The 25,602-nt window shown below is 36.7% G+C and overlaps 1 protein-coding gene across 2 annotated transcripts; it reads left to right on the top strand.

The window, feature by feature from the left end:
* The first annotated feature begins 165 nt into the window (after nucleotides 1-165).
* Nucleotides 166-25,378, top strand: Ddias (DNA damage induced apoptosis suppressor). Of its 2 annotated transcripts, XM_023564607.2 has the most exons (5): nucleotides 168-491; nucleotides 7,402-7,524; nucleotides 20,200-20,361; nucleotides 21,473-21,590; nucleotides 22,735-25,378. In XM_023564607.2, the coding sequence occupies exons 2-5, from the start codon at nucleotides 7,418-7,420 to the stop codon at nucleotides 25,318-25,320; spliced, it is 2,973 nt and encodes a 990-aa protein (XP_023420375.1). In that variant the 5' UTR covers nucleotides 168-491; nucleotides 7,402-7,417; the 3' UTR covers nucleotides 25,321-25,378. The 2 variants fall into 2 exon arrangements, with proteins under 2 accessions (XP_063112449.1, XP_023420375.1); XM_063256379.1 differs by lacking the exon at nucleotides 20,200-20,361 and having other exon boundaries at nucleotides 166-491.
* Nucleotides 25,379-25,602: the final 224 nt, after the last annotated feature.

The raw sequence follows: 25,602 nt of genomic DNA, 5'->3' as shown, positions 1-25,602 counted from the left end.
TTCCTTCCTAAGCCCTGGGTAGCACTATTCCCCCCGCCCACCCCGCTCCTTGAACAGCGCCACCTTCGGGTTCCCCGGCTTCTCCGGCTTCCACAGCCTGCGTCTCCCAGGCCGACCCCAGCCCGAGGGGCGTGGCTACCCGCTGCCACGCCTTCCCGCCATCTACAGGACTAGCTGCCTCAGCGCGGCCCGGAAAACAAATTTTCAGACTGTACTATTGCCCCAATTGCCCCACTAGTCGGGAAACAGTATTCCTCAAACTCTTCCTCCCTCAATTTGAAGAAAATGGTCGCACCCAAATACGTGGGTTATTTTGGCTAATCTCTGCGTGGTCTTCTCTGATTGGTTATAAGGAACCACGGTCAAGGCGTCACTTCCGGCGGAAGCGGGCGCGGGAGATTTGATTGTGTTGTGCGTTTGGTGAGCCGCTGCGATCAGCTGACCTGCGTCACTGGAGCGTTCTCTGGAAGATCGCTGGCAGTCTGCGACGGGTGAGTTAGGGAGGAGTTCTTGGGGAGCATTAGGAGGAAAGACTTGTGACGAAGCCGTTATCCATTATTATGGGTTGAACTCAGGCTCTCACGCCTTGTTTTCAGGATCCCTCTCTCTGAAGGGAGGCCGTGAGGGTACAAGAGTAAAAAGGTCGCCAGGGATTTAGCTCAGCGGCATAAGCGCCTGCCAGGCAAGCGCGAGGTCGTGAGTTCAATTCCCAGTATCAAAAAAAAAAAAAAAGGTAAGAAGGCAATCACGTTATATTCTGTTCTTTTGCAATCACTTAGCGAACTTTTATTGAACACTTACTGTACCATCGCGCTAGCGGAGGTGTGGGCTTTTATTTATTTTGTTTTATGAGGCAAGATCCCGCTATAAAGTCCAGACTGGTCTTGAACTTATTGGATCTACCTGCGTCAGCCTCCCGTGTGCTGGGGTGAGCTTTTAGAACGGGAAATAAACAATGAGGGAGAGGCTCCGTTTTGGCCTCAAAAAGATACCATACAGAGCAGGACGTGCTGTGAAGAGTGGTTTTTCCAAACTGCCTTTGATAGTCCGGAGAGAAAATGCTTAGCAGTGGTTTCTGAAAACCAGAAACTTGAATGCTTTCTGGACTCCTTTTTACTCCCTCACATCTGTATCTCAAATCCATTTTTTCTCTCTAGTGGTTACTTTAGTTGGACCCCATGACTGCAGCATAACTGTGACATGTAGCCTTCTGTGGCTTCTGCTTACAGTCTTACAACCTCCCAAATGAAGTCTCCACATTGCCAGGCTGATAAAGTACACATCTGACCAAGTCACTTTCTGTTTCAACTCCCACCATTCTAGCTCTTGTATTTCCCCATAGATTTAAATCCAAACTCCTGAGCGTAGTTTTTAGACCCCTTCTTGTCTGTCTTTGCCTGCTTGTCTATCTGCAGTGGTTTTCCACAGTGTAGCCCGACGCTCCAGCCTTAGAGTGTGACTGTCTTCCCCTCTGCCCACTTGATGCTGGGTATCAAAACTCATACATGGTAGGCAAGCACTGAACACTGGGAAACCCACCAGCTCCAGAATGCCTTTTGTATTCCTCAAATGCACCACCCTCCTCCTTACTTCACACCTTATTTGCAGCCTGGCTTGTTCTTTTCCTTCTTAGTTTGCAAAGACCTTTTCAAAACCAAATAGCCTTTCCTGACTCTGCAAGACTGGACCATAAAATATGGTAAGTTTTTCACTCTGCAGAGAGTTATATTTTTGTTTTGGGTTTTTGTTTTTGTTTTTTGCTTTTTGGTACCGGGGATTGAACTCATGACCTTGCACTTGGCAGGCAGGCATTTATGCAGTTGAGCTAAATCCAGGCCCTCTGCAGAGAGTTTTAAGTACCTTCCTCTGTCAAGAAGTTATGTATGTAGTTGTAAGGGACAGCAAGATGAATTTCTATCTTGACAAAAAAAAAAAAAAAATACCTTTTATCAATGGAATTTAAGAAAGACTCAGAGGAAAACTGTGGAATTTAGAGTGGCCTGGGAAATCCTAAGGAGCTGCTTAATTTTCCCCCTGCCCCAATACTGGGGTTTGAACTCAGGACCTTCATTCACATCCCTAGCCTTTGTTGTTGTTGTTGCTTTCTTTTGTTTTTTCTGAGATGGGATCTGACTAAATTTCAGCCCTTCACAGACTCCTAGAGTGGTGGGATAATAGCCTAGTTTTGATATTTAAATTGAGGTCTGAAAGTTGAGACTGATCAAGCCATGAAAGAGAACAAAAACAAACATTCCAAACAGAATGAGTCGGATTTGTAGAGCTTGACATACCAAGGTATTCAAGAAACTGAGAAAAGCATAGCTGAAGTATTTTCAGCAAGGACACATTTATAAGATGAATCTGGAGGGGAGAGTGGAGACCCAAATCATGCAGCTACAAGGCTGATAACAACAGCATAAGCCGAAGAGAATGGCAGTTTGTACCAAGGTGGTGTCAGAATATATGGAGGCTGAAAGATGGCTTCTGATAAGACTCAAGGATTTGCTGTGGGAGTGATGTGGCTCATGACAGGGAGGAATGAAGGGTGGCTTCTAGTTTTCTGACCTTAGTGGCTGATTAGAAAGTAGTATATCTTACTGAGATGGAAAGAAAACTTCATGGTAAGAAAAGTTTGAGAAAACTTACAAATTCAGGTTTTATTTCTTATTAAACTTTAAGATATCTGTGAGACATCAGAGTACAGTTGGCTTGCTTTGCACCACTCTGTCACCTGTGATGGCTATATCGCGAATGGCCCATCACCCTTTGCTGCAGAAAGGGCCACTACATTTGATCTATAAATTGAACTTTTTCCGTAGATTAACATGTTCCAGATTTCCATTCCATGCCCCCATAAATATACTCAATACCAGGGTAAAAGGTGCCTCTCCCTTTTGAAGACCATACTCTTTTTCTCAGTGTACATTTTTAAAATTTTTGCCTAATCTCTTTATGCTTCTTTTGTTGTTTTGTTTTTGTTTTTTGAGTCAAGGTGTCTCTATGCAGTTTAGGCTGGCCTTGAACTCACTGTGTGCACACATGCCAACTGAGCTCATGGCAATCCTACTGTCAGCCTGCTGAGTACTAGGATTATAGGCTTGTGCCATCATGCTTGGCTCTCTCGTTACACAATTTTTTTTGGACCAGGGATCAAACTCATGACCTGGTGCTTACCACTGAGCTAAATCCCTGACACTTACATCTTTTGAAAGCTGTTAACAGCAACAAAAAATACATTTGGCTGTCAAGTAAGCAGTTGCAGTGTGGAAGTCTGGAACCTGCATATATTGTTTATACCTTTGTGACACTTCATTGATAGTTACATATTGTCTCTTTGAGCCAATAGATTATAATTTCATTGAAGAGCATGTTCTTTCCATCCCTACCTCTGTCCCCTGCCCATCTCTGTCATAAATGCACCATAAGCAATGGAGTCAATAAACAAACTGTATTGTACTGCCTAATATTTTCTAGTTAGTGTTTTTAAAGTATTTTATCAATATTTCATCTTTCACTAGAGGTTTTGACTGTTTGCTTTTGTGTCAGTATGTTACTTATTACACATCCCTATCTTCTCTTCATCTCCCTATACCAGTTCACACTAAAAACTTATTTGAAGTTTTTCTCCAGGATCTAGCCAAAGGAGAGGGGAAAAGTGGTTTTTTTTCAGACTTCTATTTATTTATTTATTTATTTATTTATTTATTTTTGGTACCAGAGATGGAACTCACAACCTTGCACTTGCGTACTTTTGGGGAAGAGTCATACATACTAGACAAGTGCTGTACCACTGAGCTCTAACACCAGCTCCTATTAAGATCCACTGTAAAAATTTAATAGGCTATCCTGCCTTACATCTAATTGATTATGGACTGAAACCTCTACAGACTGTGAGCTCAATAAATCTTTCCTCTTTTAACCTTGGGTGTTAGGTATTTTGTTTAGCAACAAGAGAAAAGTAACTAAGACATTAGGTATAGGTAATTTACACTTGTCAGCACACCAGTAATTCCAGCATTGGGGAGGCTCAAGCAGGAGGAACTGCAAGTTCAAGGCCAGCCTAGGCTACAAAAGAAGTTCAAGGCTAACCTGAACTGCATAGGAAACCTTCTCTCAAAAAGACCAACAAAAAAAAGCAAATGCTTAGACCCAGAAATCTCTATTTTATGCCACATGATTTTGATGTGTACTAGAATCTGGGGATCACTTGGCTAAGCATGAAAATGGATTGACAATCATGGAGCATGTATATCTGATCCCATTGACAAAAAAACTATAGAGTGAAAAGGTTTGTCAGGCATCAACCTGGTTTCATTAAACAGTTGATTTACCTAATGGCTCTTCTTTTAAGGAACTGTTTATAATGACTTAAAATGTAGTTACTCCTCCCCCTCATAGGAGCTTTTCATATGTCCCTTATGAAAGCATTTTTCATAACAAATATGTTGAATATTGAAGCATCTTTGGATGATGGTTTACTTAGACTAGAAGGAGAGGTGGTAGATATTTTAGAGTGTCCCTGGTAAATTAGAAATATACTATAGTGCATCTACCTCAGTCCCCCTATGAGAGCCTTCATTCTTAGAAATTAACCTAGACAATCTCTGGAAAACAAAGCCCAACTGAGACATTAGGTCTCATCAATCTGCACTAACATTTATACTTTTCCTTTTTTTGTTGCCAGCCTTATTTCTCTTTTATGTATGAAAGGTTGACATACTGTTTAAAGGTCCTTTATACCACTACTCAGAATAAAAGTTTTTTCTAAAAATATTATATTTTCCTAACATCCTTTTTCTGTCCATTCACCCAAGCAAAAACTCAAACCCAGTTAGTTCCTTTGGCATACTTTCCTATAGTATTATGTACATTTTCTTTACATAATTCACCACAATTGTATTTTTTATGCAATTTAATTTATAAAATTAAATGCATATCTATTTAATGTTTATCTCTTGCACTAGACTATCAGTTTAATAATTAGGAGAGGACCCTGTCTCAAGGTTTATTCCTCATTGATGATTTGTATAGTTGCTTAGTAGCTGAAAAGAAATAAAAATATTGAGCATAATAAACTGGAACGTGGTTTTCTGGTTGTGGTAGAACTGAAAGAATTGTAATAATCATCATCCTTCCAATAAAACTGAGAAGATACAAACAACTGTGACATTGTTTCCTAACTTTAGAACTTACTCATCCAATTATTCATCAAATACGTATTTGGCATACTGAAAATCAAGCAGTAAAATAAAAACAAACCAGATGACAAGTATTACCAAGAAAATATTGTGAAAACAAGAATAACAGTGATTGCTTGAAAAAATAATTACTACCTTACAATGAATGAGAAATGTTTTGCTGTTTGCTGCAATTCACCAAACAAAACACAAATAACAAAAGTGATGAAAATGACCTTTTTCATTTCAGTTTTTAAATTTGCCCATAAGGTTTTAGACATACCTACTTAATCCACTAGAGGGCACTAAATTCCTAAAGACAGTTTAACCAACCAGTCTTTAAAAATAAGAGCAGTGAGTGCTTTCATAATTAATTTAGACATGAATCCCAAAATTTCATGCTCAAGTTTTTCATGTATTGATGAATTTCCTGCCAATTACACAGTAAGCTTTTTCAAAGACAGTCTTATTTGTAATTATTTATCCCATGTTTAACACAATGTCTTCGTTATATTATAAGTTTAGTGCATTTCCTAAAGTTTGCATTTGATAACATTCACAGAAATGGAATCTTAACTAACAGACAAGAATAGTATCAATGTAAGAGCTCCTTTCCATAGCCGTGAGATCTCTAAGATCATCCTTATAAAGAGCAGTACCTATGAGACTGAAAATTGGCCATCTCAGGACCCCCTTCACCTCTCTTAAGAGCTCAGCCCCAAGTCCTGCCTGATAGATAATGTTTTGCCCTTGCACTGTTCTACTTTGTGACCCCAAGGTTTTAATAGCCTCAGTGCCTGCTGTCCCGTAATTCCCCACTTTGTCACTACAAGATAAAAAGACCAGCGAAACTTTTGCTCATCCTTACCCAAATATCTCCAAGTCTTAAGAGTTCACGGTTTGGAGTATTCAGCTCTTCTCAGACTGCTGGTTTAATAAAGCTTGGTTCCTTCCACTTCTCCAGAGGGCCACTCATGTTTCCCATACCAGCAGTAAATGTGACTTTACCTAAAAGATTCTGATTTTTACATTAATAGTTTCCATCTTGTTGAATTTGCTAATGGAGGTCTCAGACAGTTCCTTTTTTTGTAGAAATTAAAAGCTTTGCCACATGTTACAAGCAAAAATTAATTGATTCAGCTTCATCTCAAACATACAGACCTTTATTTCAAAGCATTCATTTTATGCTGTTAATAAATTAATCAATAAAAAAATCAAAACAAACATTGAATTTTTTTTAAAAAAATATGAAGAGAACATTGCTGTTTCACTGTTTTATTTCTTTGATGTGTTTTACACAAGAATCTTAAAAACACTCCAAGCCTCCTTTGGCCATGTTTGTGTTTACTAAAGCTAAAATCTTTTTCTTCAAACTGTAAAAATGTGCTTACTAGAATCTAATAAAGCAATGTTTCAACTAAAAAGAGCCATTTTCTACCAATTAAGCATCTTTAAAAGATTCATACAGAGCTAAGTGTGGTGACACAAACCCCTGGACCTAAGCTACGCAGGAAGCTGAGGGAGGAGGATCACTTGAGCCCATGAAATTGAGATCAGCTTGGGCAACATAGACGCTGCCTTAAAAAAAGAAAAGATTCATGGAACATCCTTCCTATTGAAATTATACAAACATTCTGTATTTTCTTGTAAGGGCATAATAGGGTTAAACAATCTCCTAAATTGCTAGACTAGAGCATTTATTCATAAATAATATTTGCTTAAGCTACTGTTTTATTTTCTATTAACAGTTTTAATTAAGAGGAAAATAGGTAAATTTTCAGTACACTGACACTATGTGCACTTTAAAAAAAAAAAAATTAAAACAGGTTGGGTGTGTTGATGCACCACTCTAATCCCAGCACTTGGGAGGCTGAGGCAAGAAGGATTGCAACAAGTTTGAGGCCAGCCAGGGCTACATAGTAAGTTCAAAGTCAGCCTAACTACATACATAGTGAAACCCTGTCTTAAAAAAAAAAACGGAAAACAAAAGATACTTTAAACCGGGCAAGGTGGTACATGCCTGTAATCCCAGCACTCAGAAGGCTAAAGCAAAAAGATTGTTGCAAGTTCAAGACCAGTTTGAGCTACAAAATGAGCTCAAGGCCAGCCTGAACTGCATACCAAGACAGCTTACTGCCTAAAATTAAATGGTTTTCCTTACAAGTGATTATGTATATATGATTGAAGATTTGCCATTTATCTCCTTGACTATTTTATTTTCTAGGTCCCAGTGTAAACACATGACTAGAAAATTTCTTCTTGCCTCAGTACTTGCTCTTCAGAATTTGAGTTTTACGTACCCATCATGTCAAAAGTGCTTCTCTCGGATAATCCTGGGCTCCAGAAGGTAATAGTAAAGCCTATGTGCATGAAACAGAAAATAAAAATAGACTCTCAAGGGCAAATAAAGACTAAGTCACCATGCTAAGATGCTATATTCTCTTGGGGATTCTCAGAGATTGGTTCTTCTGTAAATCCTAGAATAGAATTGGCTGGTAATCCAATATCTAGAGGAAAGTTTCAAGTTACTGCCAAGTCTTTTACTAAATAACCTGCCTTGGAAAAAAAGATTCTGGTTAAAAAAATAAAAATAAAAAAAATCTTAGCCCAGTTGCAGGATATTTCTGGGAATTGAATAGGAGTTGGTTGTTTTTCTATGCTCCCAGATTATTTTTTATGAATAAGTGAGCAACTTGAGGGCAGGCTCTATATTGTATTAAGTATCCTTCATCAGAAATGCTGGGGACAAGAAGTATTTCAGACTTTGGGGTTTTTCAGATTTAGGAATATTTGTAGAGACTTTACTAATTGAGTCTCTAGACCAAAATTTGAAATCCAAAATGATTCAAAATCAAAAAATGAGCACTCCTATGAGTGCTCAAGAAATTTTAGATTTTGGAACATTTTAGATTTCAGATTTCCATATTAAGTGTTCGATCTATAGTAATCTACAACGGTAATGTGTTCTATGAAGCTTGTAATCATTCCATTATACCATACTGCTTCTAAAAATAAGATTCAGATAAGACAAATATCCTATAGTTTCAAGTTGTTTTGTGATAGTCAAGGACCTGAAAATGGTGAAGCTAAGACAACCCAGATCCTCTCAAACTGTCATTTATTTGTTTACTAAGTATGTTGAGTATTTTCTAGTAAGCCAGCCCTAGGCTAGATGCCAAAGATTTAAAACACAAACAAGGTCTTTCTCCCAGAGTTTACAAATGAGAACTTCAGTAGTTTAATAAAGGAACAGTAACAAATACTACAAGGATAATTTTGAGTCTAAACATGAGTTAGAATTGTTAATCTCTCTCTACCTGCCCGTTTGGTGCTAACTAGATAAAAAGATTAGTTATGAATATTACTGGCATACTACACTTACATACTACTAGGTACTTACTAGATATATTATCTACATACAGAAACTATTGTTGTGGAACTCCAAGCTTAACCTCTATAAAGATGGTTTACATCTGAACACTATTAAAGATTCATGTATTAAACATCATTCTAGCACTGAAGGATCGAGATTACTATAGATTAGAAGCAGTTTGGTATAATAGAATAACTACAGGCTTCAGAGAACACATGAGGGTTTTAGACAGGCTCTCACTATCACTCGCGGCAACATACTTAACCTCTGTGAGTCTAACTGCTCACTTGTAAAGTGGGAAAATGATTACAGAGATAATGAAAAGAAAACTCTCAAAGTTTTTATTAAAAATCTGTTATAAACTGGGTGCAGTGGTACACGCCTATAATCCCAGCACTCAGGAGGCTGAAGTAAGAGGATGATTTCGAATTTGAGTCCAGCCTGGGATACAAAGTGAGTTTAAGGCCTACCTGAACCACATAGTAAAACTTTGCATCAAAAAAGACTGAAAAGTTTTTTAAAAAGAAAGAAAGAAAACCACCATTGTATGTATACTTTACCTATTGTAGTATAGTGTAGGGGGTAGAAGCATAATCCTGCGGATCCAGACTACCTGGGTCCAAATCTTAACATTTCCATCTATGGTTGCTTGATCTTGGGCAAATCACTTAAATTATCTGAGCCTAAAAATAAGAAAAGTAACATCTGTCTTCTGGGGTTCTTGTAAGTTAATATATTTACTTGATATAAGTTAGAATATTAGATAAATAATCGGTAATATATATAATGTGTAAAATATTTTTAAAACTGGGTATACTTTTTAAATTTTATTTAAAGAAAGACTAAACAAAACAGAAAATGGCTAGAAATAATACATACATTCAGAGCTAAAATAGTAAAAAATCACTAGTTAATGTTTACATACTGCCCTTTTACAAATAGTTGTTCAAGATACAAAAGTGGAACATATAAAGTGGGAATTCAAACAGTGAAACTGCAAACAGTTCTGTTCAACTATCCAACGAAAACTTAGTAATATAGTTGTCAATCCTATACACTTAAACATACATGCAGTTATCCATATCTTCATTTATGTTGAGATTAAACAAACGAAAGCAGGCTAAAGTCATCCTGAACAAAGAATAATAGTATTGCTGAATTTCACATCGTGACACTCCAGGATCAGCACTGGGTACTGTAGTGTCTATTTTTTTTTTTTAAAGAAAGACTAAACAACAGAAAACGGGTAGAAATAATACATACTTTCAAAGAAAAAAATAAACAGTAAGAAATCACTAGTTGATCATTATAGATTCTCCCTCTTACAAATAGTTATTCGAGATACTAAAGTGAAACATATAAAGTGGGGATTCAGACAGTGAGACTGCAACCAGTTCTGTTCAGCTATCAAACAAAAACTTAGAAATATGGTTATCAATCCTATGCACTTAAACATACATGCAGTTACCCAAATCTTCAGTTATGTTGAGATTGAACAAACCTAAGCAGTCTAATATCACTCTAAACAAAGAATAATATTATTTCTGGGTCTCACATTATGACACTCCAGGATCAGCACTGGGTACATTAGTGTCTCTTTTTCTTCAAAGTATCTGTTCTTTTAATCATGTGTCATAAGATCAGTTCTCATAAACTGTTTATAGATTCTACACGTGCATGAGTCTTAACATGTATTTCTATCCTTTCTATACTAGAGGGAGAAAAAAAATAAAGCAAGACAAAACAAAACAAAGCATGTTCCTATAAACACATGAAATGAAAAAAACATGTAAGACCACTGTATAAGGTGTTCTGCCATGGCTACTGTGTTTTCTCCTGTTATCTTCAATAGAGTTGGCTATATCATCAGACATAGTATAATTGAATATGTCAATACATAACTGTATTAATAAAAATACAACTTTGTATGTAGTATAAAACTTCAAAAACAGGCAGTTATCGAACCATGTGTATCATAGAGTCTTGTCATCTTCAGTGTATTTGCCTATACTCTCAGACTTGATACTATCAATCATATCAGTTTTGAATAACATCTGTCGATACCAAACAGCAATCAAACAAACCAGATTTAACTAAGGTCAGTCATGATAAAACAGTATAAGTCATACAGGGCTCCAGATTAAGTTAACAGGAAATTAAAGATGATTACTGTGCTATAGCCTGATGTTTTTGGGATAGCTGTCTGTGCCCTCAAATCTAATGCAAGTAGACAAACTAGAACAGAATAAAATCTATCTAAGCAAAGTAGTGTGAATAATGTGGGATTTAAATCCTGATACACTATTAACAATATCTTCTACCGTCTTTTTTAAGACTCTCCCTCCCCTTTCATTTCCCCAGGATACACTGCATTTTTGGGTCTGACCAAGACCTTTGGTTTTAAATTGGTGGGGGGGGGGACAGCCTGCTATTTACCTAAGTGGTTCTGAACATTCTCTCTCCTGGACTTGATCTCTAATTGTATTCCTTCACCTGTTAAAGCCTGTCTTTCCAGCCTATCCACGAATAATGGTCTAGTTGCCCCTATTACTCTCTGGTTCTCCATCACATAGAGCATTATTTTCTCATATTTGATTTTCAGTCCATGTACTCTTTTTCATGTTAATTAAATTTCCTATAAATAGCATTTCAGTGGACTCTGCTTTCTGACTACTCCACGTGTGGTTCTTTTTTTTTAAATTTAGTGTATCAAGGCCATCTAGATTATATCCAACCTTCTCTGTCTCATTTCTGTTATGCTGGGGTGGTTTTTTGTTGTTGTTGTTGTTGTTTTGCAATCAGTTGTCTGCATTCTTTTTTCTGCTCCATTCATTGAGGCCTCTCTGCCACTGTTCCTGGAATCCTAGTACTTTTCTCTCTCTCTCTAGAATGCCCTGCATTCTACTCTCTGTAGAGCTGGATTGGTGGTTGCAAATTATCCAAGTTCTCTTTGTCTTAGAAGCCTCTTGTTTCTCCATTAATTTTTAGAGACATTTCAGCAGAGTATATCAATCTGAGTTGGAGGTTATTTTCTTTCAGGGCTTGGAATATTTCGCTCCAGGGTCTTCTTGACTTGATGGTTTGTGTCGAGAAGTCTGCCGTTATTCTGATGGGCCTTCCTTTATTGGTTATCTATTTCTTGTCTAACAGCTTTTAATATTCTGTTCTTATAATGAATCTCTGGGATCTTGATTATTATATGCCTGGGTGTAGCTCTGTTTTCATTGTAGGTGGCTGGAGTTCTGTATGCCCCATACATAAGAATATCATTTCCTTTTCCTATGTTTTGTAAGTTTTCCTTAATTATTTCTGTGAATAGCCTTTGTAGTTCCTTTGTTTGTACCCCAGTTTTTTCATTCACATTCTTTATTCTCAAGTTGTAGATCCTCTTGTTGTCTTCTAGCCTTTGTATTGTTACTGCTTGTTTCTTTGTTATTTTTAAAAAGTTTTTCCTTTCATAATCCCACATTGCAAAACTGTCCTCCAGTTTGGATAATCTATCCTTAGTTTCTTTCAAGCTGTTTTGCCATCTTTCCATAGAGTTTTTAATTTCCTGGTGATATCTTTGAATCTGCTTCATCTATTCTATATTTTGCTTATATTCTTCATCAAATGGTTCTCTTCTTTGTTTGAGTTCCTCCCTTCTTCTGTCTGTTTCTGCTTGAGGAGTGCTTGGCATCTCTTTTATTAATCTTCTTATATCTTGCTTTACTTGGCTAAATATTTCCCTTTTGAACTCATCTATGAGGTCCCAAAGATATCTCTTTATGTGCACTGGTGCCATGTCTGATATTGCATGTTTGCTGCTCATTCTCCTTTGCATTTACCTGTCCTGGGTCAGTGTTCTCAGAGTTGGGACCTGGGGACTTTTTCTTTTTGCTTCCTCTTCCCATCTTTTTTGTTTCTTCCAGGAAGCCCTAGTTTCTTTCTTCGTTGGTTACAATTCTGAAGCACACTGGCTAGCTGACCCTTCCCACTGCAGTGTGCTAGTGAGTTGCAAACAGTGGCAGCTTATGCTGGCCCCTCCCCTCCGGATCAGCTGAGGCCTTACTGTATTACTATGCGCCGCCTCCCCTCCAGGTCAGTCAAACTTCTGAGGCCTTCACTGGGTTAGTGTGAGCCACTGCCATAGGGAATTTCAGATAACCTGTTGGGTCTCAGCCAGGTTGTGTGACCCAGGCCAGGCTCACTCCACCAATCCCATTTGGGAAGGGAACAACTGACTGAAGTCACTGCTGCCCCTTGTACTTGCCAGTTCTGCCTGGTCCCAGAATGTCGTCTGCCAGAGCCCCCCTTTCTGTGGAATGGCTCCACTCCCGTCACCACAGGTCGATGCAGACTCCCCACCAACTCAGCTCTCGGGTCAGCAAGTCGCCCGCTGTGGCAGGAGCACTGAACCTTTAGCTGTTCCAATAATAGCACTGGGACTGTATGTTTGATTGGTTCTTCTCACCTTAGTTTCTTCTTGGGACAAGAGAATTCATCTCCCTCTATTTGGGACTCCCCATGCTGTATTATGTTGAATTCTAAGTTGACTATCTCAGGGAGCCTCTGTAGCCAGCTGTTTCTATCTGCCATCTTTGCTCCGCCTCAAAAATGGGGCTTATTAACGATAATCTTCAACAAAATTTAAGTGAACAATAGTCCATTGTTACTTCTTTAGATTGGTGATATAACATCACTGAATGTCTTACTATATGCTGAGCTCTATGCTAGGAGGTTTTTTGGTATTACATCCTTTTTTATACAAATCTATCAATCAGATGCTATTGTTTGCCAACTTCAAAAAAGACAGCTATAGCATAGTAAAGTTAAGTAACTTACCCCAAATCCTGTGACCAGCTAGGTAGAGGCAGAAACACTCAAGTCTAAATGTAATTATCATCTATATTCATAGTCACAATATTATCTCTAAATTAGTAGAGTTTTGTATTCAATGTGACTCCCTCACTTTCCTACAGGTTAATGCCGTTTGTAAAGGAGCTCTTGAGTAGACCATTGAGTCACATAAAATGTAAAGGCGCTTGGTCCTTGCCAATGAAAACATAGTCTACATAAAAGTAACCTGTTCTTGACTCATACCACATTGACAGTACTACTAAAAAAAAAAAATCAAAGCTTTTCCTACAATATCTAGTGCTTATTTTTACTGCTTTTTTTCTTACTTAGAATCAGCCAACATAGGAAACAGAAATTTCTCATTTTCATTTTCCCTAAATTCCCCTAGCCTTTGCAAAAGATCTTAGAGATACTAAAGAGCAGGGACTGCACCCTAAAGATTTTATTTCTACCTCAAATTCTTGGCAACAGCTATAATAGATGTTTTGTGTTTTATGGAGTTACTTTTTTTTTTTAACCTCCAAGATTAAGCATTGGCAGCTTTGAAATTATCTTCTGCAGAACCTTGGGGCTCTGTGGTAATGCTTCTAGTGGGAGTAAGGGCTACAGTAGTAATTTGGATAGTGCTAAGTAGTAGCTGGGGCTATGTACCCCTGCTTCAGTTTAACAGACATCTATTTTCATCTTTATATTCATATTCAAAGTTAGATGTCAGTTAGAAAAGTTTCATGGCATAAAGATATAGATGTACAGATAAACTAGATAGACAGACAGACATAAAATGATAGTTTGGAAATAGTGGTATAGCTCAGAGTTTGATCATTTGCATGGCATGCAGGAGACCCCCGAGTTCAGTTTCCAGCACCACCACACACACCAAAAAAAATTTAGCCCATTATATAAAGTACTTAAATAGATAAACGTGTGTGTGTGATCATGTATATGTGTACTCTCCGAAAAATTATGACCAAGGGAGGAAATTTATCCTGATAAAGCTATTCATTTCAACCTAAACATAGAAATTGCCCTTTTCAGTGACTTTTTTTTGTACTGGGAATTGAATTCAGGACCTTCTACTTGTCAGGCAGGTGCTGTGCCACCAAGCTATATCTCTGCCCCTTTTGGTTGACTTACTGAGACTCATAGTCCCATCAGTCTACAGTTTATATGTCTCTGTCCCTGATAACTTTCTTTTTCTATCTTAAAATGGGAATCAGCTCAGAGATTACTTATTCTCTTCTCTGTCCATCCAAAAATTTTGTATCATTTATTTATCTAGTCTAAGTACTCTTAACCTGGAATCTATAGATGTATAGATGTTTACACATTCTCCAGTCTCCTGAATATGTAAAATATTATTAAATGGATGTGTGCATTTCTCTAGGAAAGAAAGTTCCATTGCTTTTATGAGATTTTCAAAGAGTTCCAAGGCCAAGAAACCACTAAAAATCATTGATCATATCAATTCTACTTTTATGCTAAATAGAAGTACAGGGGAAAAAAATAAAAGTAGCAGATTACAGCTTGTTATTTCAGATAGATCAACTCAGAGGCTCCTTGAGCTCAAATCTATTTTCCTAACAATTCCAAGGCAAATCTAGAACAGTCTTAATGTTTTACTCTGCTCTCATGCATGCACAGTAGTTTTCCAAAGGCCACAGGACATGTGACATCACAATAGATTGTGCAGAAAAGCAGACAAGAATCCAGCTATCTTTTTATTAAGCCAGATGTTACAGATATTTGTAAGATGTAAAACAATGCCTGTCTTTTCTCACTAATCTTTTTTGATAATTATTTTTTATAAAAATAAAAGAAAATCTTGGCATACAAATAACTTATTCCACAAGAAGAGCACATATTTCTAATAAAATTTAATTTGATGAACAAGCAGTGTCTTGCAATACAAGTAGTTTAAGATGCCAAATGTCATGTATGCACAATTGAGCCAATAGTTCTGTCTCCCTTCTCCCTTCCTTCCTCCCTCTCTGTCTCCCCCCATTCCCTCTCCCTTTCCTTCTCTCCCTCCCTCTCTTCTTCCTTTCACCCTTTCTCCCTTTCTCTCTGTGAAATTGTGGGCAGTTGTCTCCCAACAGCAAGAGGTTATGGAGGAGATCTTATCTTCAGAGAGGGTGAGAAAAGGATAATAGAATCCCTCACTTCAAATGAGATTACAGAGATTTGTAAAATGTGAGAAACTGACAAATTTTGTAGAAAAACAGGAACAGGATAAGGCTGTAGCAGTGCATAGGATGAATCTGTTTAAGGACAATGCAGTGTCACATTTCTATGAAATCCTCAAAGGGCAGGAAAACCAAGTGTCACTGCATAGGTTCCTTGTTAAAACTGTATGAAAGGAAAGAATTCCATTGTGCCAATAGTCAGAGATAGTGCAAGTCATCCTTCTCTCATCTCCCTCACACCAACCACAAGAGTTTTCAAAGGTAAATGCAAGTTAATTTGCTTTTCTTTGTATTTTGTATTTTCTTCATTATCTTATATTGTATTAGAGTATTGTAATCATTTTTATATGAGTATGTTTGGGCTGTGGAATAAGTCATCCAAGTTTCTTTTATTTTATAAGAAAATTCACTTTGATTATGAAAGTGCTTTGAATTATAAATGGAGTGAATTATGTGCACAAACCAAAGTTTTACTGAATTTTTTAACCATATGCTGGGTCTATTATTTTAATGAATTAATGTTTTATAGGTTTTTCTGCTTTTTTTCTTTTTACTAGTGCATGTTTTGCCATACATGATGATCCCATTCACATGGGGAATTTGTATCTGTATATAATATATCTTAAGTCTTTTTCTTCCCATTCTCCTCCCCTCCCTTCATTGCTTCTTTCCCTTTTCATTTACAAAAGCTGTTTGTGGTTTTTCCTTAGGTTCTCTTTTTTTTTAAATCCCTTTTCCTCCCTTCTCTTTCCCCTCCCCTAATCCCTTATTTCTCTTCCCATTTGTGCAAGTTTTTCTATTCCTAATATCCATGCTTTTTTTTTGAGACAGAATTTTAGTACAGTTCAGGCTAGCTTTGAACTCACTTTGTAGCCCTGGCTGGCCTCCAGTTTGCAGTGATCCTCCTCCCTCTGCCTCCCAAGTGCTGGAATTATACGCATGTGCTACCATGTCTGGCTTTTCATTCATTTTGCTCCTTATTTCCACTTCAGGTTTCTTATACAAAAAATGTAATGCAATATTTAAACTTGTGTATCTGATTTATTTCACTTAAGATTATGGTCTTGAGATGCATCCATTTACCTAAAAATGTTTCAGGTTCACCCTCTGTGGCACCATAGAGTGCATGCTCTATGACACCAATAGAGTTGTATAGCATTATACATAAAAATCATTTTCCATCTATTGGTGGGCATATAGGCTGTATCCAAGATACAGCTATTATAAATTGTGCTGCAATAAGCATGGGTATGCATACATCACTGGGGTGTGATGACTTTAACTCTTTAGAAGATACCTAGAAAGAGAATAGCTAATTTAGTTTTTTGAGGAATCTCCATGTTGATTTCCACAGTGGTTATACCAGTCTGCACTACCAACAACAATAGAGAAAGTTTCCTTTGGTTATTGGTTGATTTCTTGACGATAGTCATTCTTTCTGGAATGAGATATAATCTCAGTGTTGTTTTAATTTTCTGTTTTATTTTAACCTAGTCTATTAGAAATACAGATAAAAGACGAAGAAGTCCCAGAGATATAATGTTATAGCATGAATGATGATGTGCTGTGTATGTATTTCAAGTTGTATTGTTTATCTTGAGTATATTCAGACTTTGTCAATTAAATGTTTTAATTTTTAAAATATAGATGTTTATTATTCACGTAAACAAAAGTTCTTTGATGGGTTTTTTGTGGTTTTCGTTTTTACTGTGAGTGGGAATTGAACCCAGGGCATTCACACTGAACTGCATCCCTACCCATTTATGTATGTTTGTATGTATGTATGTATTTATTTATTTTTGAGACAAGATGTCACTAAGTCCATAACTTGCTCAGTCTAAGCTTAAAGAGTATAAATAATCTTTGTTGTACTCAGAATTTGCAAGAGAAATATTTGATATAGGACACAGAAATTTACAAGGTTAGCTGCCAGAATCCACCCACAGAAGTTACATATAGCAGAGAGCATGAGACCTGTCCACATGGTAGAGATGCAGTGAACCAAGCAGAAGACCTGGAGCCCAGGGCAGTGTCCTGTACAGTAAGGTCCTTAGGAGACCATATCAGGAGGAACACAAGGAATCTACAAGGCAAGAGCAGAGGGTCTGTGCCAGAAAACCCAAGTGCCAGAACTGGAGGCTAGAGAGTCTGCACTGGCAGGTTGCAAAGTGGGTACTGAGAGCTGAAGAGTCTGCACAGAGAGCCAAAAGAGGACACCCAAGATACAGGCAAAGACCAGAACGCCTCTGAAGAGAACAATCCAGACCTGGCAACAGTCCTACCTTGGGCAAGGCCAAAACACCTTGGAAGAACATCAGCCACAGTGAAACTCTTCCAAGGAAAATCAGCATGAAATCCCCTCCCATTCTTGTATACAATTTTCACAACAAGCCTCCTTAAGTGAATCTTCCACAACCAAAATCATGCTGACTCAATTCAGCTAGGCTATATCTTCTCCATTCAAACTGACAGTTAGTCAGTTAACCACCACAATCCTGAATTCAGAAAGTCTAAAAACTGGTTGTTGCATAATAAATGACAGTGTAGAAATAAGGGCGCCAAGCTGGAGGTTTAGTTTACAGCAGCATAAGCACCTGCTTGGCAAGGGCAGGGTCATGAATTCGATCCCCAGTATACCCCAAAAAGGAAATAAGGGTGTCTCTAGAAATTAAATCAGGGAACCATGATTTGAATATATTGTCTATACCTTTGCTTTCTATAAGTGTGGTAGAAGAAACGTTTGCTTTAGTATTGTAGCTTATTAAAAATACTAAATCCTAGCTGGGCTTGTGGTGCATGTTTCTGTAGAACAAAGTTCTGGGATGCAGGAAGATTACAAACTTGAGCACAGTTTGAGTGATTTTGTCAGACCTTATCTTAAAAACACATCCATGTATACATACATAAAAGAATAAGTAGGGACTGGTAATATACCTCAATGTGAGGGCCCTATGTCAATCCCGTATAATGCAAAAAAGAAATTAGGAAAGAGGATACAGAATTGGCCCAGACTCACTGAATGCAGATTTAATTTTAACAATATCCCAAGGTAAATTTTATGCAATTACAGCTTAAGAAATTCTAATCTGTATTGTACCATTACTAACATTTATTTCAATCCAGCATGATTTCCAAAAGGATTTTTAAAACTATGTAAAGAAATATCCTGGATAGGCATATGTGTCTTATAAAAGTAGATATAATTTAGTGTGTGTACATATTAACAGAAATAGACCTAGTTTTTGCTGGCTATCATTGATATCCTGTTTACAGCATATTTCATTGCTAGCAGACTGTTCTCATAGTTAAAGACCTCATACAGAAAAGAATTTCAGGCCAAGTGTTCAGAGGTTGAATTTAGGTCATAAAATTCATAAATTTGGTCTCCATGTGCAAAATTTCAGGCCAGTTTCCCTCCTTTGTAAGTGAACAAAATACAGAATGAAATAATATGCACTGAAAATACTTATAAACAGTAAAGCATTCATGAATATCAAGTTTCTAAGATTTACTAGGAATTTTACATTATATATGTACGCATTATTAATGTATAACCTTTAAAAAGTTCTAGTAACTATTTAAATCCTTAGTTCGTTTCACCAGAGTCTTGTACTAAAGGAAACTTACTTTATTTCCTAGTGAAATGTCTTTATTCCATGATCAGCCTACTGTTTTGAGTATCATTACATGAATGCATCAGTACAGATCCATCATCACTGTGGGGGGGGGCAGTAGTAATTAGCACAAATCTATGATGGTGAATTAGTAATATCCTATATAAAGGCTTCAGTTAAGTCACTTTGATAGCTAAGGTTAAATACTCCCCCTAGTGGTTATCTAGCAGCAACCAAATTTATATAATTATCTTTACCGCTGCTGTTTGCCCCTTGCCACTACATTTTTAAGCCAGATTGTTAACATGACAAGAAACAAAATTGTAGTACTAGCCATTATCATAAGATGTTTTAGGAGTTAATTTGCTAAGTTAAAAACCTAAATTATGAAGGAGGAGGAGGCTAACACATTAGCTTGGCAAGATTTACGCATTTTTGCAGCAAATAGTTTATGAAAAATATCTACTCTTTGTCACGTCTTGTCCTTTCTCAGCCCTAAATTTTACAAAAAAAGACCATGTTCCATGACCGGATCCACTAGTACGTGACAGTTTTTCTTGGTGTATATTTTGCCTAAAAGCCTATGGCCACACTGCGTATTGCCTTGGAAACAGGTTAAATTGAATGGCTTTTCTATCTAACTTGTTTGTAATTTGATAATTCTTAGCATACTCCTGCAAATTAAAATAATTTTTATAATGGTAGGAAATACAACTAATTACCTCACATATAAATATTTTAATGTTCTCATTCTTTTTCTCATGTACAGATTTTTCATCATTTTGTTGCAGTTGCATTTCTGTGAGTTTGGTGCTATTTAGTAGTTTAAATCACCAAAGCCAGTCATAACAAATTCAAAAGAAGTTAATCATAAATAGTTTATGAAAAATATGAAAGAAAATGTTACTAGGAGTGTTTATATAAAAATATTACTTAAAAGTTTTACTGTTTTTCATCACATGAAAAGCAATTTTAATGAGCAACTCTATAATTTTTCCTACATTTTTTTTTAGGTCTAGTTGTCCAAAATGTGGCTGTACTGGTGAAGTGGAAAATACAAGTTATAGATACAAACTTTCCTTAAAAGTTGCAGAATCAAACAAATTATTTGTCATTACTGTGTTTGGAAGCTGCTTAGATGCATTTTTTGGTCTTACTGCCACTGATTTGCACAGGTAATAGTGTTTAAAGTATTTTTCTTCCTGAATGCTCAGTTAGGATGCTAATAGAACTTGAAGATAAGCAAGTAATAGGCATTAAATAATAGGCATTTAAGGTAATAGGCATTAAGTAAAAAGATAAATTTTCAATCTTGTATCATTAGTTCCCTTAAAAAATAATCAAATGAGAAAAAAAATTTATCTCATCAATAAATTTAATGTTGGTATAACACCAGGCTTACTTTATTCAGTGTAGCTAAGCTGTCATTAAACTATTAAATTAAAAATCTGCAATCCAACTTAAAGAAATTCAGATAACAAAGTAAATTCAGAAGGAAGGACTGTCCAAATTGAGGTTTAACATTAAAGGGATTACATAGCAGAAGCTATTTAAGGGAACACTATATTTGCATATTAGAAGTCGAAATTTTATCATTCTTGACTTGTGACTTGCATTGCAACTTCATGAGCATAGTTAGAGTTAATGAGACATAGTCCTCAGAATGTAAGGATCTATATTAACAAGTAAAGCTTTTTCTCCTCACCTTTCTGCCTGTCTCCCTACTGACTTGGCAGAAGGAATTTCTGTTTCCGTGGTTGAAGACCAACTGATTTGAAGGGATACTAGAGGTGCCACTGACACAATTGCCAGGGGAAAACACCTCCCTATCCCAGCTTTTGTTTTTCAGTAATGTAATTGCCAGGCCTGATGGTTAGGCAAGCATCTGTTTTATTAACACTTGATTGGTGACATTTTTGCTTTTATATGTTTGTCTTTCTTTACTATGGCAAACTAGAGGGAATGAAATGCCTTGCTTAGGCCAGGCATGGTAGTGTATGCCTATAATCCCAGCACTCCTAGCTTTCTAAGAGGCTGAGGCAGGAGTCACTGCAAGTTCAAGGCCAGCCTGGGCTACAAAATGAATTTAAGGCAGCCGAACTACATAGTCATACCCTGTCTCAAAAAGAAGAAAGCAGGCAGGCAGGCCTTGCTCATGAAAACACTTTTTCTCTGTACATAATTCAAAAGGTTCATTTGTATTTTAAAACAAATTGTGTCTTCAGACTCTTTTACAAATTGAATTTTCAAAGTTTAACCCTTCACATTTTTTATTTTCTCTCTAAGGTACATTCAGGATCCTAATAAAATTCCAGAAATACTACATAGTGATACAATACAGGACCTGTTAACGAAAGCAGTCGAAAATTGCTTTGTGGGACAAAGCTTTATTTTTGGAGTTACGGTAATTGAGGTTACCTTTCTTTTTAATGTTCTCTTAACCTTTGTGTGTGGGTGGGTAAGTAGGTGGCACTGGGCTTAAATCCAGTCTTCACACTGAGCTACATCCCTGGCTCTTTTTTAATTTTTTATTTTGAGGCTAGGTCTTGCTAAGTTGCTCAGGTTGACTTGGACCCTCCTGCTTTATCTTTTCAGAGTTCTATAAGTATAGGTTGTGAGCCACTATGCCAAGCTTTAATAATTTCCAATGTAATTAAATGATTTGGGTTAATTTAGAAGAGTTAAATTTGAAGGCCTATAGAAGCTCTTTAAACTATAAAAATAGATTATAGGTGATATGTTTAAACATCACTCTAATTTCCTTTTTCAAAAATCAGAAAAGTTAAGCTCAAATGCTTTCAGAACTTTAAAAATATACATTTGTTATAAATTTTAAAATGCTAATTTTTAAAATGTAAATTTAGGAATTTATGTAAATTTATTATTACTTTAGCTATTCTATTATCTTGTGCTTTTATTTCACTTTCCCAATTTCACTCAAATTATGTGTTAAGTTTTTATTGATTGTTTAGTTTTTAATTCTGTCATCTATAAAAAGGAGTGGGTGGCACAAGCCTGTAATCCTATCACTTGTGAGGCTGAAGCAAAAAGACTGTTGCAAGTTCAAGACAGTCTGGGCTACAAAGTGAGCTCAAGGCCAGCCTGAACTGCACACCAAAACCTTGTCTCAAAAGGAGCCCCCCCCCCCCCCGCCAAAAAAAAAGAGGAGGAGAAAATAAGCACTAAAGGCAAGATATCTAAGTATTGATGAGAAAATTAAAAATAAGTTAATAGGAAAGGTCTTGGATAATTGCAAACATAACTATAGAAAGAGTTAAAAACAGGTCCTGACTCTGAAGGAATAATAGTTTACTGTCTGATTTACATTAAAGGAGACAAACGGAAAGTTTGTCTATACTAGAATTAGGGTTTTAAAAAGAATAGATCACTCCACAAAGGAATAGTGAAAAAACCCTAAAGAGAAGGTGAAGCTAAGAGTTTTGGCTTTCTTTCTTTCTTTTTTTTTTTTTTTTTTGTTTTCTTCTTTTTTCTGAAAAATACTTTTGCAACACCCAGTTATTCTCATTTAAATTAATTTATTTTCACAGAATTTTGAAAAACAATATGGACGTGGTTCAGATTCCAACTTACAAAGGTGTCATGACCTTGGAAGAGAAATCAGAGCACTAGTAGCTTGCCAGATCATTCTTCCAGACCCACGTCTTGTAGGCCTTACTGTCATTGACTATTTCCATCAGCTTTTGCAGACTTCCAATTTAAGGAAACTACACTGTGGCTCCCAGGAACCCAGTAGCCAGTTACTTTCTTTAGATTGCTCAAATAGTGATCTCAGCAGCATACATGATTCTGAGAACACTTCCTATTTTTTGGAGTCTCCTACAAGAGATAATGTTTCAAGATTTGGGCACCTGTTACTTGAACTCACCTCTGCTGTTTCACAACTAACAGACAATGATGATTTTTCAGCTTCAGAACAAAACGTGGCCATTGATACTCTTCTCCAAAATAGAAAATGCTTGTCCTTTGCAGAGATCACTGATTCCAGTGATTGCCATGATTCCATTCAGGGCTCGTGGAGCCTTCTTTCATATATGGACAGTAAGAGTACACCAGAGAAGATGAATGAAGAGCTCTGCTTACAAGGTAATCAACTGAATATAGTTCACAGCAGTCATCACAAAACTAGAATTACTAACTCTAATTTATTCCCTTTGAAAATGCAAGAGCCCCTTCAGTCAAGTAATATAGAATCCTTCCACAATGCAGTAGAAATTAAGAATAGGTATTCCTCAGATGAGCTGCCATGTTACCAGCATCATGATGTAGATAGCAGTAGCCATCAAGAGACATTTGTGTATTCACCTGCATCACTCAGACGTGAAGAGGTAGCCAACATGTCCCAGGATTTTGACCCTGTCGTTTGGGATGATCTTCCATTATCTGAAAGCCTAGACAAGTTTCTCGCAGCTGCCGAAAGTGAGATTGTGAAAACCCCAAGACATGGCAGGGATAGGAAACATGATATAGATAATGACATAGATAAATTCTGTGCAGACTACACCAGGTTATCTCTGTCTCCCTGGAGGACTACTGGAACACTACATACACCACCTGCACCTTTAACACCATCACATGCAACAGACAAAGCAAAGTCTACCAAAGATAACTTCTTTTCCAACTGTGAAGCAAATCAAGGTTCTGGTATTCAGGAGTCACAACCTGTTAGCACAGTAGATGCTGTCTACATAAGCAGTAATGGAGCAGCAGAGACTATGTCTGCAAGCAGTAATAAAAGAAGTGTTTCAGAATATTCTCTACCAAGCACTTGTCTATCAGCTCTGTTTCTGTCTTCAAAAGATTTAGAAGCAACTGTTACTCCTAAGAAGACTATCAAAATTCTACCACATAGAGATAAAATTTCACGTATGTCCAGTACTTCAGAAAATGACCATTCTTACCTTGGTATCAAATATTTTAGTGCATGTGGAGACAAATCACTTTCAGAAGTAAATAAAAGGTTTATAACTCTGTGTTCTAAGACATACAATGATATTTCTGATCTTTGTAAATTAGAAAACAAACACTGTATGTGGCCAAAAAACCAACATGACAGTTTTACAATTTGTAGAAAACTTACATATCCCTTAGAAACTCTTTGCAGTAGTCCAGGTATTAGTACAAATATATTGAAAAAAATGTCGTATGGACATGTCAATAATAATTTAATACAAAGCTCTCCTAGTCATGAAAGTAACTATAATGCTTCTGCTGATCTCTTTGATGATATTGCTAAAGATACAGACATTACAACAGAAATTACCAAGAAATCAAATGACATTTTGTTACAGTGGGAAGCATCTTTCACAGAAAATCATCTTGAAGAGTCTGGATTTTCCCTAAAATCACATTCTGAAAATGCTACCCAGTCTTCACAGAAATTATCCTTGCAAAGCATATCTGCCTTTGGATATCCAAAAACATGTTCTCCTCTGCCTCATTTTCAGTCAGATTTGGAATGTGATCTTGAAGGTAGTCAAGACTTTGTTCCGTGTTCACAGTCAACTCCAGTTACAGGATTCCACCATACAAGAACTCATGGGATATATGGAATTTTCAAAAACTCATCGGTATTTTATGCAAATCTTAATGCTAATTATAATAAAACACAAATTTCTCCTGAAAATGACAAACAGCAAGCCCTTCCAGATTGTCCACAAAACATAAAAATGCATAGCCGGAAATCTAGAAGCCCTGTTATATCTACTCCTACACAACCAGAGACTTTCAACCACTGTACTATAGCTGAGTGCTTTGAAACTGGTATTTATGAATTGGTCCCCCCTACCACAACGAAGGTGTTTCGTTCAGATATGCTTGAACTCCAAGTCACTGATTTAAGGAAACGCCTTGCTGCCCGTAATTCCCCTGACCAGAAAGAGGTACCAAGAAAGAAATTGAAACATATCAAACAAAGAACTCATACATGTTTCATTAAGAAGTTAAAGAATATATTTACAGGAAGAGGTGCAAAACAGAAAACTCCTAAATATAACTGTAAAAGTTCAGGCCAGATTTCTAAAGAGTCAGTTTTTAAATTGGATTGTTTTTCAGAGAACCATCTACCTTCAGTATCTGAAACAAAAAATTGTTGGTCACCTGAGTTGTTTTCATAAAAAAAAAAATTTACCTGAGCCTAGTTCCTAAACTTTTAAATAAAGATAAATCTCAAAACTTTTGCCTCTAATGGCACAGAAGATGTTCTTCACATTTTGCACACTTTAAGAATAAACAGAAGAGGACTCTACTTGGTGCTACTGAGTTTTTTAAATGTAAGGCAGTCGTTTTCCCCATTGTTTTACCCAACATACTGTGATTAAGATACTTGGGCATTTTATATTACATTGTTAATTGTACTTTAGTAATATTGTTGATTTTTCTTTTCAGAAATTTTGGTT

This window comes from Cavia porcellus, unplaced genomic scaffold (assembly GCF_034190915.1).
Source record: "Cavia porcellus strain 051 isolate PalLab524CR breed Dunkin Hartley unplaced genomic scaffold, mCavPor4.1 scaffold_9, whole genome shotgun sequence".
NCBI lineage: Eukaryota > Metazoa > Chordata > Mammalia > Rodentia > Caviidae > Cavia > Cavia porcellus.
This window is presented reverse-complemented; position numbering and strand designations above follow the sequence as displayed.